At 36.6% G+C, this 17,905-nt stretch overlaps 1 protein-coding gene across 1 annotated transcript; it reads left to right on the top strand.

Annotated features, from left to right (window-relative positions):
* The first annotated feature begins 2,241 nt into the window (after nt 1-2,241).
* Nucleotides 2,242-17,883, top strand: LOC127360619 (uncharacterized). The gene is made up of 24 exons (XM_051395056.1): nt 2,242-2,326; nt 2,453-2,579; nt 3,308-3,469; nt 4,290-4,427; nt 5,248-5,399; nt 6,237-6,340; nt 6,434-6,623; nt 6,922-7,053; nt 7,229-7,372; nt 7,993-8,128; nt 9,368-9,518; nt 9,848-9,984; nt 10,698-10,809; nt 11,181-11,244; nt 11,821-12,024; nt 12,181-12,322; nt 13,270-13,391; nt 13,533-13,630; nt 13,943-14,079; nt 14,409-14,533; nt 14,777-14,922; nt 15,866-15,968; nt 16,325-16,461; nt 17,130-17,883. Exons 2-24 carry the CDS (start codon nt 2,453-2,455, stop codon nt 17,239-17,241), a joined length of 3,075 nt encoding a protein of 1,024 aa, XP_051251016.1. The 5' UTR covers nt 2,242-2,326; the 3' UTR covers nt 17,242-17,883.
* The last annotated feature ends 22 nt before the right edge of the window (nt 17,884-17,905 follow it).

The following is a 17,905-nucleotide window of genomic DNA, read 5'->3' as shown; positions in this document are numbered from 1 at the left end:
CCGATAAACAGGCTGCATTTATAAAGATGCAAAATCACTTTACAGTTGGCTTCTTAATCACCCATTTGCTCACACACTAGGTGCATCTACCTACATGCATTGTCAAATTGCGCTCCAAAAACACTTGGAAATATTGCTATTTAAATACGACTGAGTTGGTAAAATTGTTTCCTCTGAAGCTCCCCTTCTTCTAAAATGGTTTAATGACAACTCCTAATATTCACATAGCCGTAGTGGATGGGAAATGGATGCTACAGCTGGATGGACACCTTTCCCCTGAAGGCTGTGAGTCTAACCATTGGGAGTAGTTGAGTTTCAGTAGACGATCAGTCCTACCTGCTGAACCACATTCACCCACAACTCCATTCAGTCTCTAGACACTGTGCTTAAAGTTTGATTAGGTTTAGGAAAAGCTTGTGGTTTTGGGTTAAAATGATTACTTTATTAAGGTTAGTGGACCTTTGTTATAGCTATACTAATAAACACTTGGTCATGGGAATGGAGCGATGGAACATTTCCAGCCATCCGCCCCGCAACATGATGTCAGAAATAGAATATAATCCAGCCCCTACAAGATTTATTTATGTATCTTATCAATTTAAATTACCTCTTCGTATACAATTAAATAAAAACACAGTCAAAAAAAAAAAATATTTGGCTCCTAATACTGGCGCTGGTGGTGCCGCAAATGTAATACATTCTTGCCTTCATTTGTTGTTTGGATGCGAACAACAAAGATGATATAAAGTGATGATATATAATGTATAAAAACAGCTTTTTGTTAAGTATAATGTTAGTAATGGAGATATTTTCAGAATACTGCTCATCTTGTAGCACTTTAGTGCTGAAGGGACCCTCCTGTGAGATTACAGTACCAGCAGAGGCCCCAGTTTGAGTCCCTCTGCTATCTACTTTACTCCATGTCCCGTATCAACACTGTCATCTGTTTAAACTGTAACAAGCACTAAATGACATTTATTTATCACTATAGAGAGAATAATGACGGGATTATTTTATTCATATGAAACAACAATGAATTATTCAGTACTGTGTAAATAACGTCTGTTTCAATTATTTCTGCTTGTTATTGTTATAATAATAACAACAATAATGATAATAATAATAATAATAAGGTGATTAAAAAGAAGATTATTGACAATTCAAATGTTTTGCATGTATTAACATTGTGGCATGGCCTTTTCATAAAACTAGACATCTAAGAAGTTAAGTATGTATTCATTCATATGAATTAAACAAACACAGAATATTTACAGTCTGTTTCATTTAGAGAAGTTAGCAGCTGAGTGCGATCAAACACAAATCACCTGTCTTCCAACATTTATTGAGAACAGAAACCCAAAGTTATGTCAAGTTGAGTTAAGTATGAAATGATGGAAACTGGCTGTTAAGGTATCATATTACCTGCTGAGGCCAGTGCAGCCTGAGTGAGCAGCACAACGATGAATCCCACGTTCTCCTCCATTATGCCCATTAAAATCAGTGTGTGTGATAGAAGATTGTACACTGTATGCTGATAAAGATAATGCCGCCCTGCAGGTTCACACCAACATACTTCTGCTTAGTTACAGCAGGAGGAAGTTACTTTAGAATACTGATTGGATATTAAAGTCAGGAGGAGGAGTGTTAAATGAAGGATGTGCTGAAAGAGGGAGACGTATTTGCTTAAAAAACGGTAAACAGTATAAAACCCAAGATATAGTGAAACAACTTCATGTGGTCCCTTGAGTTGACTTTGTACAGTAATGTCCAGGAAAACAACTTGTGTGGTCATTTTGAGCAAGGATCCATCCATCGTCTCGTCGTAATGGTCCACCCCCAAGGAATCTTTATGTTTAGATTATTATTATTAGATTATTACCAGATCTATTTTGAAAAAACCGACACAGGTTGTGGAAACTATAAGCACTGAGGGGTCCAGGGGCCCTGGTGGTGTGCACACCACCAAGGGACTCAGGGGACCTCACATTGTAGGCGCTGAGTGCTTAGTTCATGCTGCTTATATGAAAAGTCCTTTACAAATACAGTATTATTGACTGATTGATGGGTGGATAAAAGCACCCAGGGGCCAAGTGGTCGGTTTGTGCACTGTGGGCGTTCAGCTTCCTTTGGAAGTCTTGGGCCACTTGTCAGACACAGATAAAGCCTTGGAGGCCTCCGGCAGTCTGAGGCCCTGGAGTGTATTGTGTAACTTTGTGTACAATCTGCTTTCATTTTCCAAGAAGCAGCCACACCTTACAGGTATTATAAATGCTGGAAACAGAAACTACATAAAGACACAACTGGTGCACTTCATCGTGAACACAAGGTAAGGTGTCCGACTTACAGTAAATAGTTTAACTGTAACAGGTAGAATAAAGATTATCAGTAGTAGTAGTATAGAGTAGTAATGAATTTCATTTGGATTATTTTGCTGTTTGTGTGTTTTTGTTAGATGGATGCAATATTCCACCTACTCGAGCAGCACAGACTGCAGTCTCACTACAAGAACTTTTGTGATGCTGGTGTGAAAGATGAAAGAGATTTCCTTGATCTCAAAGAAGAAGACATGAACTCCATTGGTAAGATTACAGATAAATGTAAAAGAGTGTGAAATCAGTAAGTGTAAAGTGCATTTTCTGTTTTTGTCACTAAACATGAAAATATGTCAAATATAATTGTTATTGCTATATGCATGGAAGCATTCAAAGACAACCAGCAGAGTTTTACATGAGTTGTTCTCTGTTTTCCAATCAGAATGACATTAACTTTAGTCTAGAACCCTATCTAACAGAAAGTCGTGAGGAAAGAGAAAGAGAAGACTGGCCATAAGGAAAACAGGTTTTCCACCATTACACAGGAAAAACCTGTTGATCAGGAAACTTGATCATAAGTTATGAGTACATAACACAGTGTACTGTGTACACCTACTGAGGATTGTCACATGTGCCTACTGAGATAAATACACTGTAATTTGTTTGTGAATTATTAATATTGAATTATCTATACTTTAATGCTCCTCAAAAGCTATTTAAAATTCTTCTGAAACCCACAAATATGTTCCTCGTATGTTTGCAAAATTGATTAATTTGTGATTACAGAAACGCAAATTATTTAACACTAAGGGTGTGTCTCATGTCGCTTAATGGCATCCTTTCCCTCACTTGCATCTTTTCATGCATCCCTAGAGGAAGGGACTCAGACACACGGAAACGAGAAGAAGGAAGAGTTAAATGTCCACATATGGACACAAGGGCAATTTGGCATATTAAAATAAAAAATGATGCTGATCATACATATTTCCAAACAGGATTAAGCCAGGTGGAAAAGAATCGTTTTTCTACCATGAGAAACTCCATTCGCAGACTCAGAGCTCCTGCAAACCCAGCTGCAATGTCTGTGAAAAAGTCAATGGAGTCATTCTGTCTGCAGTACACGTACCCCAAATGTCCTGAGCCAAAATACATCAAAGGTAAGAAATTCACTTAAATTCATTTAAAGCATTTTTTAAAAATCTTTTTTTTTATGAAGCTCTTTACGGAGCACAGGCCCCTCGTGTGAGAGCCCACAGTTTCAACTAAACTTTTGATATAGTACCCTTGAATCCATGGAAGGCGATCATCACTGTCTGCCTTGGTGATTACCCACTAATGAAAACATAAATATTATGTAATATTATATTCCATTTCTGCCAAAAGATGAGGATGAAGGGTGAAATGAATGGACAGCTGAACCATTATCGGGCTTTAAGAAATATGAAACTTTAAATAATTAGAAGCACAGAATTGCTTTAACTATCTGAACCAAATGTTTAAATAAATGTGTTCTAAATCTCTGAGTCACAGTGCTGTGTTTTTTTCTATAACTACAACATTTCATGTTAACTATAGAATAATTATATAGTGCTTACTACGGGGACTCCAAGTGACCTTCACTCTAGCATATGCCCAACACACACACGCATGCACATACACAAAACCCACCACTGTACCAAATACAGCCTCACATCATATGTCTTGTATGTCTTGTCTTGAAACCAACAAATATGTTCCTCATATGTTTGCAATATTGATTAATTTGTGATTACAGAAATGTAAATTATTTAACACTAAGGGTGTGTCTCATGTCACTTAATGACATCCTTTCCCTCACTTGCATCTTTTAATGCATCCCTGGTGGGAGGGACTCAGACACATGAAACGTGAAGAAGGAAATATTACATCATACATCATTCTTTGTATAACACCCATATACCATTTTATATTTTTACCAAGATCATTTTGAATTTGCAGATATGGATCCTGCACAAAATACAGTTGAAGATCTGATGTTGAGGATCTGTCACTGTGAAAGTGTTGATACATCCAAAGGTGTCTGTCTCTACACGGTGGATGGAATGCCTTTGACTGATGATCCATTCTTCAACACATGTAAGTTAATTCAGTGCAAGAGGTCATTATTCAGTGTGATTATGCACCACAATAAAGGATTTCTGAGGTTATTAGGCCTTCACACAAATGTTTTCAGTGTTTTGTTTTGGTACTTTTCCACATAAAACTGTTGTGTCATTCGAAATTGCGTATTGCATTCACTTTTTAAAGATACACATTTTTTTTGTCTGTTTTTCTGAGAAATTATTTCTGTTTTTCAGAGTAATTTATTTTTATGGTTGATTTTTTCGGAGTAATTTTTTTCAGATTTTCTGAATATTTTTTAGCGTTTTAGAGTTTAAAGAGCATTTGAAACAATAGATGCAATCCTTCCTTTATTGAGAGCTCGACTTAATGGAAACAAACATGCCCAGCTTGTATAGTTCAATCAAGTTTTACTTTGATCTGGGTTTAAGACACTGGGAGACAGGCCTGTCTTTAAGTCATATAGATGGTATTATCATTAGTTTGTCGACTCTCACGTAGGAACCTGAGGATTTGATAGTTGAAGATGGGGCATGTATGTGCGGGGAGGACTCACCATAGGTCCATGGGATAATTCAGAAAAAGATTTGTCTGAAAAACAGAAAAATATATTCAAAAAAACAAACCGAAAAATATATATATTTTTTTTTCAAGTGAATGCAATACACTTCCATAGTGCCAAGCTACATATCAGTGAAGAGAAGAAAATCAGAAGAATTAAAAAAAATACAATATTGAACCATTTCTGTTCATAATTGTTAAGCCACGCTATGTGGCAGACACTACAGTACAACATCGTATGCAAAGTGGTTATATTGATTTTCTTCACCTACAGGGTCTTTAAAAGACAGACATATTGCAAATGGAGATGTAATCTATGCAATATTTACACCAAAGGAGAACCTGAAAACAGCTCCTCAAATGTTGACGCAAAAGGTTACTGAAAACTACGGAACTGATACGGTTCGATGCCACATCATGCTCAAGGTGAGTTTCAGTACAGTACAGTGCTGTAGGACATTTTCCTGAATTTAGCAGCATAACATATAGGTTAATAGTTTAATATGAATAATATATAGGTGTGTGTTATGGCTATCAGTTGTAAATATTGCTTCCTATTGCTCTGAAATCATGTTTTTTTCTTTGAGCTGGAGGTGGGGAAGTTAACGTACATACATATGCTGAACCCAGAGGTTAGATTTCATCCATTCTGTAAAATAAAGCAATAAAGCATACATTTTGACTGATAGATGATCATGTAATATGAGAACTACAAGATACCTTCCCTTTTTTCAAAGTTTCCAGCAAATATGAACATTTAACATTTAATTGGAGTCTCAAAATGCTAGGAAAAATGCGCCAGAGACTGCAGAATATGTATTGGGTCAACAAAGTCAACACAGCAATAAACACAAGAAAGATTGCAGGACCTAACTGTCTTTCTGCTCACAAAGTGCTTTCTTATCTACTGAACTGGAGCTCCTCCAGTGCTGTGCTGTGACCTTTTTTTTATCTTTGATTGGGCTACACCTGACATGACCCTGTTCTACAAATCTTCTTCCCAAGATTTAAGATAACATAGTTCACATAATTATAATTTTAATAGTTTTTTTTCAATGAAAAATTAAATTTGTGATGCAAATATCATCATTCCCACAGTAATTGTGAATCACATCGCATCGCAGCATCTGTCAATGTAATCGCATGTTTTTACCATATCTTGTAGCCCAGCAAATACTTTTACTGTCACTAATTACAATAAAGCAAAATGCAAAAAAACCCACTTTATTCTCCCCAATTTTTAAAAACAAACATTTGCTACAGGGAAACTTCGAGGTGAAGGTGGATTTGACCAAGGACACAATAACTAATCTGAAGAACAAGCTTGCAAGTGAAAGTGGAATCCCAGGACATGTCCTTCATTACAAGTAATTCTGAATTATTGCAAGGCATACATAGTATGGCTTTTGACCCTAATTACTGATAATGATTCTGGTATGTTTATTAAATCATAATTTCAGAGGTGAACATGGCAGTGGAAACACACTGGAAAGTTGTGGAATCTCAGATGAGTCCACGGTGTTCTTCTCACTGTCTACGTTTACTGAAGAGGTTCCAGACCAAAGAGAATTCTTCACTAATGATGTCGAGCCCTCAGTGCAACAAACCTCCAAAGGAATCAGTGTCTTCTTGTCTTCACTTTATATCATTGTAAGCAGTGTTTCATGCTATATAGTTAGAAATATTAATACATTTTTACATAATAAATTGCATTAATTATTGAACCACTTTGCTTTGTGCAATCATTTCTTAACTCTCAGTCACATGTAACTTTAAGATGTCTTTGCTTTAAAGTAATATACAAAACATACTGGGAATACTGTGCTTTATAAATATACATATATATGTATATGTCTTTATTGTTTGTTTGATTATTTTTTGGGGGCCGTTCCCAAAAATGTGCACAATACAGCTTGTGATTATTTGAAACTGATATTTTCTGCTCTAGAACAAAAGGGGTCCAGGAATTCCATTCAGGAATTTGATTGGCTACATACGAAAACTGACTGGATGTAACCCTCTGGTTCAAAGTTTGTACCAGTTACTCTGGAAGAATGAGACTATATCCAGAAACCAGAAGGTAAACTATACAAGATGGTGATATATTACTTGTATTACCTTTTGCATGAAACTTTTGAAAAGTTTTTTTCTTACACTGATTATGTCATTATTATTGCATTATTTATTTTCTTTCACCACATGTCTTAAGAAAATGTTATTTTCCTCTTTCAGTAACAATATGTCTTTTCCTGTAGATTGCAGTGGTTGAAGGCTTGTACCTGCTCTTTAGAGAGCTTTTGCCACAGCTGGGAAAGAAACTAGGAGAAAAGATCATCGAGGACATTGATGTCTTTGAGTATTCAACATACTGCTGGGCATATCTCCTATCAGAAGCAAAGGTATTCCCACATTAACAAGACAATGTTAGCAACAACAAGAGTATGTGGGGGCACAGACCCCACCACATCACTAGATCTGGACCTGTCTTAAAAGGTCTCTGATTACTTTGGGTAATGCATATAGATATTTAAGAGCCTTCATGGGCGAAAAGGCTCTGAACTTTTAAGATTGATCACTATCAGAAAACAGGACCCTGTTTTGCTGCATTGCCTTTGAAATGCGTCAATCTTGGACTAGTTGTTGTCATGGATGTTGTCACTGAATAGAAATGTCATGCTGCAAGTCGTTTTCGTCGTCGTTTTTTGACTAGTCACAGTTAGAATCAGAGAAGCCCTCACTGTTCAGTTGCAATAAGCCATGATAACTAGTTGTTGTTTCTGTGTCATTACAAATTGTATGTCCACTGTGTGTATGTTCATGAACAATGAAAAATGAAAGAGCCCCCCCAAAAAACATCTTAAACAAAAATGTAGTAAGTCTGAGGGAGCTATGTACTCCTGCATATATACATGCACATAAACTTCAATTGCATACAAAAACGTTACAGAGGAGTGATAGACTTCTAGTTCAATGTTTCTACCTAATTCCCTTTTTATTATGCCTTGTAATATTTTGACAGAAAGAAACATCAGAACATGAGAACTATGCACCATTTTCTCTGATGTCTGAAGAAGGCAGGCGTTACTCTGATCCAGTCACTGTACCTGGAGTACCAGGTGTCCTCGAAAGAGCAGTTGTACTTCAGAAAATCAAAGGTAAAGTAAAATGCAATTCTGGTTCAGAATTGTGTGAGCAGACCTAACAACTACACATTTTGCAAACAATTTATGTATTTTGGTTTGTATTTAGGTTTGAGTTCTTATTTTTGTAGTTTGGTAACCCAGCACCACAGACTACCTTTCAGTTCATTTTTCACTTCCGACGGGTGCAGACCAAAATGCCTCTGGATGCGATTGGATAGACCTACAACCAATCAGAGCAATGTATTGCCTGATGTAGTGTAGTTAATAAATTGAATCAAATCCTTTCAAAGTTTTAAGTGCATTTGTTTGTTCTTATTTTAGAGAAAATATACAGTCCAGTTTGTTTAATACTGATGTGAAAGCAGATTCAGCAAATGTATTTCCACATCAGTGGCAGCTGTAATTAAAAATAACAATGTGTTTGGGTTGTCTCTCTACCAGCCATCTCAGCTGCCATCATCATGAACCACATCACAGTTTAACAGAACTTCACATGTAAAATTCCAGATGGCCTCCAGATGGGGATATTCCTGTGTTCCCGGGGTCTGGGAAAATTGATACACTCATCTCTAGATAAACTAACATTGACCTCTAACTGCTGACAATCAAAACAGCACATTTTCAATAGATGGAGCATATGTTTCTTCTCAGATTTTCTGCCATTTCTGAGTGTTGAATCTTTTATTTAAAGCAAATAATATTAGGAGAAAGTCCTCAGTTTCTATTGAGCAAAATCAGACTGACCAGTGAATCTATTGCAAACAAGATGAGATATATAATCTCCATAGCATTGACGAAGTCTATCCTGTGGTCTCCTACCAATCGGATGTACCTGAAAAACCCCAAAGGAAGGTGCCCAGGAGGGATTTTGACCAGCTAAACACAAAGGAGCAGCAGCTTATGCTGTATCCACAATCTCGTTTTTTCTGTCACTAACCAAAGCTCATGACCATTGGTTGGAAAGTAGATCAACTGATAAATTGATAGTGGTGGTTCTTCAATGGCTTTGAAAATAATGCCGTGGGTAGAGCTTGAGGTTAACATCTTCGACAAAAATAAATAATCTTTATTAGAGATGAATTAATTAGTGAGTCATTGTATGGCTGGGTAAAAATGTCTTTGCTCTTTTGATGTAGTAGACTTCGCACTCCAATTTAATATATTTTTTCTTCTTGTCTATGTTACTGGTCAGAAGGTGATTATATGTAATTATTGATGTTATATTTTGAATTTCTCTTTTCTTCTGTTCAGATGGCAAGAAGATTCCAAACTGCACTGAAGAGTGTTTGCAAGAAACGTCACTCAAAAGAGCCACTGACATTGAGAAAATTCTGCTCAGCGTTCACCCGTCAATTAAAACATATGATCTTTGGATTTCTCATGAAAGTGTGACTGGGCAGAAGTATGTATCAAATGTTTATGACAGCTCGTATAATTAGCAATAATAAGATAACACACTGATAGTTGTCATACAGATATGCTCAGAGTAATGTTGATATATTGGTAATAATTGTCACTCAGCTATCCAGACTGATCAATCATTAATTTGTGTAATTGATGCAGTGTAGTAAGCCTATACAAATTCCAAGAGTATATTTAAATTAGAACCACTACTTTACAGACTTAGTGAAATGGGTTTTTTTTTCACCTTGTTTGTGTGTGTGATAAGTTGATGCAGTTCTCACAGTATTTACAGTAACTCAATTAGTAACCCTTATAATTGAATTACAGCTTTCACATAGATACTGGGAAGAGTTTTGGAGACATGGCAGAAGAAATGAAAGCTTCAGCTCAACTCAGTGTGACTCCACCACTTCTTTTGAAAGATCTCGGTATTACTGAGCAGCGACTTGTTTTCCTGAGTGAAGGTACACAGAAATCGGATTCTGAATGCCTAATTTAATAAAGTTAATGATTTTACAAATGCAAGGAAATCAGTCTATATGTATATCTGTATAGTGCATTATAGGCTGATTTAAAAAAAATGCTCATTCCATCAATAACTAGCAGTATCATTAATCACATGGTTACGATAATAAGATTAGACATTATACACAGTGATAGTACAGTGGTAGGGAATGAAGAAAGTTTCAAAGTGTAGGAGCCACAATTTCACAGCCACTGTCTCCTTTAGGTTTAAAGGACCAGTGTGTAGGATTTAATTGCATCTGGTTGGTCCGTTCTAGGCTACTGTAGAAACATTGCTGATCAACATAGTGGCCTCCATGGAAGGCACCTTGCAGCATCTGTAGATAAAAACAGCTTATTCTAATGTAACAAAAATCATGACGATTGACGAGGAACATTTCACATGTAGGTAGCTACAGAATTTGCAATTCCAAAGTCGCCAAGGTCTTGCTCATGGTGGGAACTGTTGGGTCTCTGTAAATAATGTTATAATGACTTCGGTCTAGACCTGCTCTATTTGAAAAGTGTCCTGAGATAACTTCTGTTATGATTTGGCACTATACAAATAAAATTTAATTTAATTTAATTTAATTTAATTTTTGCTTTTGTGCTCCCTGATGTGTAATGTTGGCAATTGGTCTTGCTGTTCTTTAATTACTTTAATTTTTCACAGACAACCTTGGTGTCTATTTTACTAAAAACAAGGCAACCCCTGCACTGATTGAGGTGTATGATTGTCTGGCTGGCAAAACCAAAAATGTGAATGTGGACGAATTAGCAGCAAGGTGAGTACTTCATTCTTTTAGTGTACTAAACCCCATTAAATATAAAATCAAGATAGGATTTGACAAAAAGTTTATTCTGGCATTCATGTAGTTTGTGTCTCTGAATTTAAATAAATTGAAATTTCCTCTTTCTTATCAAATTGGTAACAACGCTTTAAAGTAAATATCACAATTGGTCATGAAAGTCTGACGTTTATGTAAAAAGGTAAAGATATAGAGATATAACAACAATGTGCTGTACCATTTATTAATATTAACAGAGGCACTAGAATGCCCCAACAAATGTTATCACATCTGCTTTTACATAGAGTAACTATTATCTTAAGACTTTTAGTTTAAATTTGTGATGAAATTCTTAACTTTTCATGCAGAACTGGTGACCAGAGGGACGACAATTCATTTGTCACAACCAGGACTCCAAAAGAAGCCATTATGGTAATGCTGATTCTCTACTACTTTACATCTTTTAATGAATAACTAATATCTGACTCAATGCACCATCCAGTGGGCAGAATGGAACAAGCAGGCATTATTTTGAGATGTTTGTGCGCACAAAGACAGCAGCTTTAACTTTTAACTGTCCCATTGAATGGGGTCAGATATTGACCAGGAGATCTGTGAGTTAGATCCTGCATACATCATGCAACAGCAAATACTCTGAACCTCGGTTGGAGACCTCTATCTGATTTAGCCTTGTTTGTACACACTATTTCCTAAGTCTGGCTCGCTGTGTGGAGATGTTTTAATAGTGGTGTAATTTTGCAACAGTAACAGACAATGCTGTGGCTTGGGACAAGCACTATGGTTACCTGGCTGTCACCAGTGGAAAATAAAAAGTTTTGCAAAACAGGCACTTACGTCCTCAGAGGCCAAAGAGCAGGTGATTGAGCACCCCGATGGGTCTCTCTGCATGTGCCTGATTTGTTGCGTTATGTGGTGTGACAGTAACAGTTTTTGGATGAAGTAAATAAAATAAATAACTCATTAATTTCTTGACTTTAATTGTATCAGGTGCTGATAGATACAAGCTCATCAATGAAAAGAAATTGCTATGGAAGTGTGGAAATACAGAAAATTGATGCTGTTAAACAGCTTTTTGACAACTTTGCAACACGCACCATGGCTTATGATTTTCATCATGTCATTGGCCTTGCGAAGTTTGACTCTACAGTGGAAACTCTCCACACATTCACAGAAACACTGGAAAAGTTCAAGGTAAATACAAAACATTACACGTACCAGATCCTTGTTCAGGTCAGTACTGAAGGTTGAGATGTGTTCTGTCTGTATGGTATATAGCTTGGGCTGCTCAGTCATGAAACAAAAGGTTAATTAAACTAAATATACAGTTGTTATTTTTCACTTTTCAAGGAACATGTGCACAGCCTTATGACAAAAAAAATACTAAGATGTATGATGCCCTACATCATGGCATGCTTGAGTTGGAGAAAGTCAAGAAGTTTCCAGACTGTAAACGTCGCATCCTTTGTCTCACTGATGGAAAAGATTTCGGGTAATTTTCCTTCTCTATAGTAGTTTCCTATTTACTGATACTATTGCTAACATTTGGTAGTTTGGTGACTATTATCACTTTGGAATGAGACATTTAGTAGTGATGGTGAAGGTTAGGGGTAGGGGCTAGGGAAAGTATTATGTGTCAGGTTTCTCAAGAACATATTCTTTGTTCATAGATCCTCAAACAAGCCAGAAGTTGTTACTGCCAACCTGATAAAATCTAACATCATCCTGGATTCAATTCTTCTTGGAGAAAAGACAGGCACTATTATACGCGGAATCAGCAATGCAACAGGTACAGTATGAAAATCTCCATCCACTTTTCTAGTACCTTGAGTTTCCAATGAGGTTTTGAAAGTACTGAAATAGACCGTGGATGATTTAAATATAATGCATGCAGGCATTAAGTATGTTGTGGCCTATTGGTAGCTGGTACAGCTGTATAGTAGTTATTAAATCCTGTATATCTTATAATGATTGACCAATAATCCCTTTGCTGTGACAACTGTAAGGAGAATATTATTAATGGTTGTGTTGTGGTGTTAGGTTAGATGGTGTTGAAGTAATTTAACTAATTTACAAAAATATAATAATATAACACGTGATCTTATGTATGCTGTATACGAGTGATCATCAGCTAATCCTGGAAAAGAGTACTATTTGTGACTTTCATGTCAATTGGCAAAAAAAATAATTTCAAACCTGCAGGCGAGGAGCGTTACATGACCACATTGACATTTTAACCACATGGTTATGCATGAAGGAGAAACTGTCTGCAAAGCTGGTACTATTGTCTGCTATCAGTTTGTCAAAGGTTGATGAACAGTTGCATGTGACTAGTCAATTTAGTGGAGGCAATGGTTTCACAGTGACAAAGCGATTTAAATGATCAAATTAGAGGAAAATTAACTTTTAAAACCTTTTTTTAATCTATATTGCATTCAGGGGGTTGCTGTTTCAAGCCAGAGACAAGCAAAGATGGTCTGAAGCTATTTGAGATAGAGACGGTTCTCTCTTTGGAGATGAGGAAACCCAAGAACAAAGCTGACCCATCGTCCATCACTGAAGTTAGTACACTAATTATTGTCTACAGTTCAGTTTTAAGTGCTCTGAAAATCAGACACCATCACAGTAATGAATGTAAAACAGGCATCAACTTGGCAGATTATCAATGATGTGCTTGTTCATTTCCCCTTGGTATTTTTCAGAGTTTTTTAAGAGGGATCTCTGCTGCCAATGGGTATGATGAGTTTCCAGAGACTGCCTTGCCAAGCCAGATAAACAGTAAAGTGACACTGACAGAGAGGTAAGCGTCAGACCATTTTGAGAATTACTTTAGCACAGAGGTGAGTAGAAAGGTTGAGCTCAGAGGCTGTGTTTCATCTAATTACACCTTTTAAGAAAACACATGCTTTGTGCATTTAAGGTAAATGAAAATGATTTGGCTGTAATTTATCAGAAGGATTGGCCTAAGGATCAGTTTTTGTGGTGATCAGGAAGTTCCAGGATACAGACTGAGGGTTTTCAAAAGGCATTTGACCTCAGTAATTATAATTTAAACTAGACTAAAGTATAACAAGATTTGTATTAATATTTAGTCATTAATCTTTCAAACTAGTGCTCTGAAAAAGAAGATCCAGGATGCCAAAGTTGGGCAAATGATGGAAAAGGACAAACGTATCCTGGAGGAGCTGAAGAGCCTGCATCGTGACCCACATCCCTACTTTAGTATCTTTCCCTCAGAGTCTGACTTCAGTAAGTAGCTGTTCTGTCATGAAAATGTTTCCACCATGTTTTTTTATTGTAAATATTAAGTCTCTTTTGTATGTGACTTAACATGAAAAAAGATCACGTACTGTATGGTGAATCTTTTCACTTTTACTTATCAATAAACACACAATAACTAAGTGAGCTGTCTTAAATCAAACTTCACAACTGGCAAATGACCAGTGTGTAGCTTACCCAACTTATGTTTACAGCTTTCTTTCATATGTCAACAGTCAATTCAGTTAATGCAATATTGGAAAAAAGGGCAAAAGGTGTGTTAGAGTAAACCTTTCAATCTTGTTTTCTAAACTTTTCAGCATTCTGGAAGATTATCATGGAGGGACCTCCTGACACACCTTATGAGAAAGGAGTCTTTGAGTTGTTCTGCCAGTTTGGTGCTGACTACCCAGTGAAGCCTCCACTTGTTCGCTTTGTCACACCTGTATCCTTCCAAATAAAGAACAACTTCACATATTCAACCCAAGAAACAATGTATTACTGTTGTTTCATTGTGCTCAGGACGAGATAGAGTCTCCTTGTTCATCTTTCATGAGCACAATTTAGATAGAAAAATAATAAAACATTTCTAATAGATGGATTTTTATGTCAGTGTTTCCAGAAACATTGACATAAAAATGACTTTACTGTACTTTAATTGCAGTATAATTTTCTTAACATGAACAAGGTGTACCACTGTAATATTAACAGTGTGGGGCGCATCTGCCACAACATATTTGACCGGAACTACAATGCCCAAATCACCATGAGAGATATCCTCAATGCTGTGTATGGACTGCTCATCATCCCTGAGCCTGAAGATCCATTGGACAGGTTAGATATCAGCCCCAAAACACTTATAATACTGTACACACATACATACACCCAGTTAGCTGCTGATACAAATGAGATCTACACCGATCAGCCATTACATTATGAGCACTGACAGTGAATAACACTGATTATGTGGTTATCAGGGCTCCTGTCAGTGGGAGGCTATATATTAGGCAGCAAGTGAACATTTGGTCCTCAGAGTTGATGCGTTAGAAGCAGGAAAAATGGGCAGGGTGAGGATTTAAGTGACTTTGACACAGGCCACATTATGATGGCTAGACGACTGGGTCAGACCATCTCCAAAACTGCAGCTCTTGTGGGGTGTTCTTGGTCTACAGTGGTCAGTACCTATCAAACGTGGTCCAAGGCAGGAAAAGAACCAGAGACAGGGTCATGATGCACATGGTGAGTGAAGACTGGCAGTGTGGTTCGATCCAACAGACGAGCTACTGTAACTCAAGCTGCTGAAACACCTAATGCTGGTTCTGATAGAAAGGGGTCAGAACACACAGTGCAGAGCAGTCTGTTGGTACGGGACTGCAGAACATTATGACCACCATGGTGCCCAGATGCTCACAATGTTATGGCTGATCGGTGTATATGTATGTATGTATGAGTAAAAGAGAGTCGCCCCTTCAGTAATATAGTAAGTATAGTATAAGGTATAAATAAAGGTTGAATATTAGTGACACTGGCTTATATTTATGTACTAGTCGCCATTATTGTGTAATCATTCTCACTATTTCTAGTCTCTTATTGTTTGTGTTCTTTCTGCAAGCACACTGTGACAAAATAAAAATCATGTCTTTTTGCAGATGACTTGCACATGAAATTAAAAAATCTGAATTCTTGGCAACATTTCAGAGTCTGTAATAAAAGAAACAAAGACAAAAATATCATAAATAAAGCATTTGAATTAAAAATGTGTCTCTTTCTGTGGAAGCATTCTGGCCGAGGAATTCCTGACCAGCCCTGAGAAGTATCAACAGGAAGCCAGGATGCACACCGAGGAAACTGCTGCACAATCACGGGATGATATGGAGAAGGTATGTTCCTTTTATATACAAAAGGTGCTTTCAAATAAGAGAATCAGTCTGAATATGTGCACATAGCAAATATACTGTAACTTAAATCAGAGCTCAGTGCTTGCACAGATCAACAGCTCACATATAAGCTTCACAAAGGGCTGTTGTAATGTGTTGCATTATGTTGAGAAATGTTCCTGATACTCTATCTGCCCTCTGAATTCTATTTACAGTATTTATAATAACTGGCATATTACCTTTTTTTTTTTTTTTACCATATATTACCTTTTTATTACATTTTTATAGTCGCATCTTTGTTACAATGGTACATTCATATGACATGTTGATATTTACTGTCTTTACTTCTGATTTGGAAGAAATGGGTGGATCCTGGGAAACAACATATACCCCCTCATCTGATCTGTCCACTCACCAAAAAGATGTTTAGGGATCCAGTAGAAACAAAATACGGAAACGTGTATGAGCGAAAGGCCATTGAAAAACACCTCAAATCGTGAGTATATTTATTTTTGTATTCATTATTGTTCAGCACACTATAATGTCATTATTATCATATTTGCCTTGGAGTACCTCCCCAGTATTTACCTACAGTTTGGGTTTATTTTTGTAACAATAACCAGATAAACAAAAACCACAGTGAAATTTGTGATAGGTGTCTAGGTGTCTATCTATGCAGGTCAGAATATACTGTATCTGTCCAAAGCTCGTTGCTCGGTTTGGATGTGAGACTTAAAATTCAGAAAGCCTGCATGACAAACTGGAAGTGAGATCCCAGACAGCCATACATTGTAACCCAAAAATGGAAAAAGAAATCTAAAATACAGTAAATTATTGTTCCAGTCCACTGTATGTATGTGAGTTTTGGGGTAACCAGCCAACAAAACCGTATCATGTGAATAAATTGGCTCATGAAAGAGGTCTATTTTTATTTTTATTTTTAATATGACACTAATTACCTTGGAAATAAATGTCCAGAATCTGGATCTTAGTTTACACTCCCAGAAGCCGTGGGAATCTTTTATTATGTCTCCCTCAGTCTGTTTCAATGTTCAGATCTATACCTGAGCCTGAAACCTCAACCATTTAAGAAAGTAAGCCAGCAAGGTTAAAATCTGTCTAGTTTATCTCCTCTTTTTCTACTAACTGAACATTGTTTTACAGAAACAAACACGATCCACAGGCCCCAGAACAACTGCTCACCACAGCTGATCTTAAACCAGCACATGAGATGAAGAAAATGGTGAAGGATTATCGCTCTAAACAAATTCAGTAAACGTTAGAGCTACAACGCTGCCATTTTACATCACTTTCTCAAATAAACACAAAATAGGATAGGAAAAACTAAATGCAAGTTCATGTTGTTTGAGTGTCACATCATTCTGTGTAATCGTTTATTTTACTATTAATTACTTTGAGTTACACAGAAGAATAGTATAGTTATGACAAACTGACTGATTTGAATTATGTAAAACAATCTTAGATTAAATAAGTTTCATATTTTAGAAACTTTTATTTTTATATTGTAGAGCTCATTTTTAATGACTTTCACATTCAGCACAGATGTTCCACCACCGGCAGTCACAGGATTGTAATCTACTCCCTGACTGACAGCAATAAACAGGCCTGTAATTTGTATATTCATCTATGCCTGAGAAACACAATGTTTTTTATCTGTAACTCATACTGTTCAATTATACTCTTAACTGTATGTCAATAATTACTGATTGATCCTTTACCCTGAACAGAAATTGATGATGTAATGATGATGATTCATGTGGGATCGGCAGTGAAATTTCTTCTCATGTTGTCTGAAGCACAATTTCTCTATTTTTGCTGCTTTTGTTATAATTAAGATTTTCATGCCTACTGATGATGACGTTGGTAAAAACCGTGAATAAAAGTAGACGCGACTGTGTTCAATTCATCTTTTTACTTCA

Source organism: Dicentrarchus labrax, unplaced genomic scaffold (assembly GCF_905237075.1).
Source record: "Dicentrarchus labrax unplaced genomic scaffold, dlabrax2021, whole genome shotgun sequence".
Lineage (NCBI taxonomy): Eukaryota > Metazoa > Chordata > Actinopteri > Moronidae > Dicentrarchus > Dicentrarchus labrax.
Note: the sequence above shows the minus strand (reverse complement) of the source record. Positions and strands in the feature narration are given on the sequence as shown.

Bases quoted from the DNA above. Each gene is read 5' to 3' on its own strand.
- LOC127360619 (XM_051395056.1), top strand. From the start codon at position 2,453: ATGGATGCAATATTCCACCTACTCGAGCAGCACAGACTGCAGTCTCAC. The intron at 2,580-3,307 runs GTAAGATTACAG...ATTTCCAAACAG, and splicing joins AGAAGACATGAACTCCATTG to GATTAAGCCAGGTGGAAAAG. The intron at 9,985-10,697 runs GTACACAGAAAT...AATTTTTCACAG, and splicing joins ACTTGTTTTCCTGAGTGAAG to ACAACCTTGGTGTCTATTTT.